Source organism: Stegastes partitus, unplaced genomic scaffold (assembly GCF_000690725.1).
Source record: "Stegastes partitus isolate 25-593 unplaced genomic scaffold, Stegastes_partitus-1.0.2 Scaffold100, whole genome shotgun sequence".
NCBI classification, from domain to species: Eukaryota; Metazoa; Chordata; class Actinopteri; family Pomacentridae; genus Stegastes; species Stegastes partitus.
The window spans coordinates 291,171-292,915 of NW_007577831.1; the positions used below are offsets into that span (position 1 = coordinate 291,171).

General features: G+C 48.2%; 1 protein-coding gene across 2 annotated transcripts in view; it reads left to right on the forward strand.

Annotated features, from left to right (window-relative positions):
- The first annotated feature begins 286 nt into the window (after positions 1–286).
- The window catches only part of bcl6aa (BCL6A transcription repressor a), a 7,111-nt gene continuing 5,652 nt past the window's right edge, over positions 287–1,745 (forward strand). Inside the window, exon 1 of one of the 2 annotated variants that reach the window (XM_008277532.1) lies at positions 287–333. In XM_008277532.1, coding sequence (XP_008275754.1) covers positions 303–333 — 31 coding nt within the window. In that variant the 5' untranslated portion in view covers positions 287–302. Of the gene's footprint in view, positions 334–836; positions 899–1,745 lie in introns of those variants that run through there. The other variant, XM_008277533.1, reaches the window with a different exon arrangement.

Below are 1,745 nucleotides of genomic sequence, written 5' to 3' on the forward strand. Positions count from 1 at the left end.
TCCTGTGACTGTGGACGCAACCAAACGCGGGGGGATTTGGACCCTCGTGAAACAATTCAACGTGCGATTTTAGTGAATAATATACAATTTTGTGCGCGTTTAAACGTTGAATTCGCGCTGTATTTACCGCAAAATCCTCCGTGCGTAACACGCGTCTGGAAAAGCGCTTTTTAAATCGGTTGATGTCGCCACTCTGGAAAACGCTGTCTCTCCCCTGTCCTGGCAAAGTGGTACGGTCTCGGGCTCAAATTCCGAGAATTGTGCTCGTCTGATTCTTAGAACTGGGGTTCTTAGAAGTGGTGATGCAAGAAGTTTCTAGGAAAGCGCTACCAGGTGATTTTTTAAATTCCTTTTTCCTCCAATTTGGCGCGAAGTTGTTATGTGCTCTTGTATTGCTGATGTTTTTTAAGCTGTATTGTACGTTTGTTTGCTTGTTTGGATGTGTGTTATGGAGCCGGAGCTCTTGAGTGTCTGAGACTGAACAGTGAAACTCTGGAGGGGCTGCTGCGGTGACAGCCAGCGCTGCGCCGCTCTGCTCCTGACAGATCGGCGCTGCGCTGGTGGAGGCAGCGGGGCAGACAGACAGACAGACAGACAGCAGCCTCCCACCGCTCAGACACAGAGTCATGATGTAAAGCTCTAATAGCGAGTAAAACATAATCTAACTAGAAAAAAAAAAAAAAAGAACGTAAAAAACCCCTAAAAACCCCGATGAAAACGGGGGGTTTTGCGCGCAGTCCGGTGCCCGGGTCGTGGTGCGCGCTGACCGACTGGATGTTGACGCGCTCTGATTTAACGCCACTTTGTCCGTCCAAAGTGTCAACACACGGGGACACAGTGAGGAAGCGGCGGGCTGTCACACCAACTTTGCGGGCAGCATGGCAGCCGTAGGTTCGGGGTGTGTGTCAGTGTGTTTTCTTTTCTTTTCTTTCGGTAATTTGCTCTAACGGGAGAGCATAAAAAGAGAGGCTGCGCCGAACAAGCCCTCCTGTTACCGTAACATTGTAGCGGAAATCTTCTTCGCGCTGATGGGTGTGTGTGTGTGTGTGTGAGTGTGTGTGTGTTGTTTTTCCGCGGTGGAAGCTACAGGACACGTCGTCGCACTGAACTTGTCTCTTGTGTTTCCACTGTGACTGTCAGCGCTGCTGTGTGATGAGCAAAACTAAGTTGAAAAGGTTTTCGCCGAGATGCACGCGGAGTTTGGGCACCGTTTACGCACAGGAGCAGATGTGTGTGGAAGCACTTGAAAATGTAAAATACAATGTCAGAGATGTGTGGATTTGTGGATGATGACAAAATGTGTGAAACAGTTTTCCCTCTTGATAGATTTGTTTTCTAAATGCAACTGAATTCTGCAGGTTGCTCGTCACCGGCAGGACGTCCTTATTTACCATCAGTCACTTTAAGGTGCATTCTGTCCTGCTTCTATTTTCGGACGTGTCCAGTTACACACTTAAAAAGTCTTGACATTGACTTTAAAGATGCTGTCATAAATAAAGCCGCCCGCGCGTTCTGAAGCCAAATCTGCCGTGAGTTAATTAAATGTTAGTTTTCGCTCTCATAAAGTAATTGACCCAGAAACGCACTTGGTCGTTTTGCGCTGCTGGGCTCCACAACAACACGCTGTCACCGCGTTTAGCGCAGCAACACAGGGGGAACTGTTACTTGTGTAACCTTGCAGGGCTGCACCGGGTTGTGTGGAGGACTGACTTATGGAGGACATCTTGCGGTTGAAATTTAAAAAA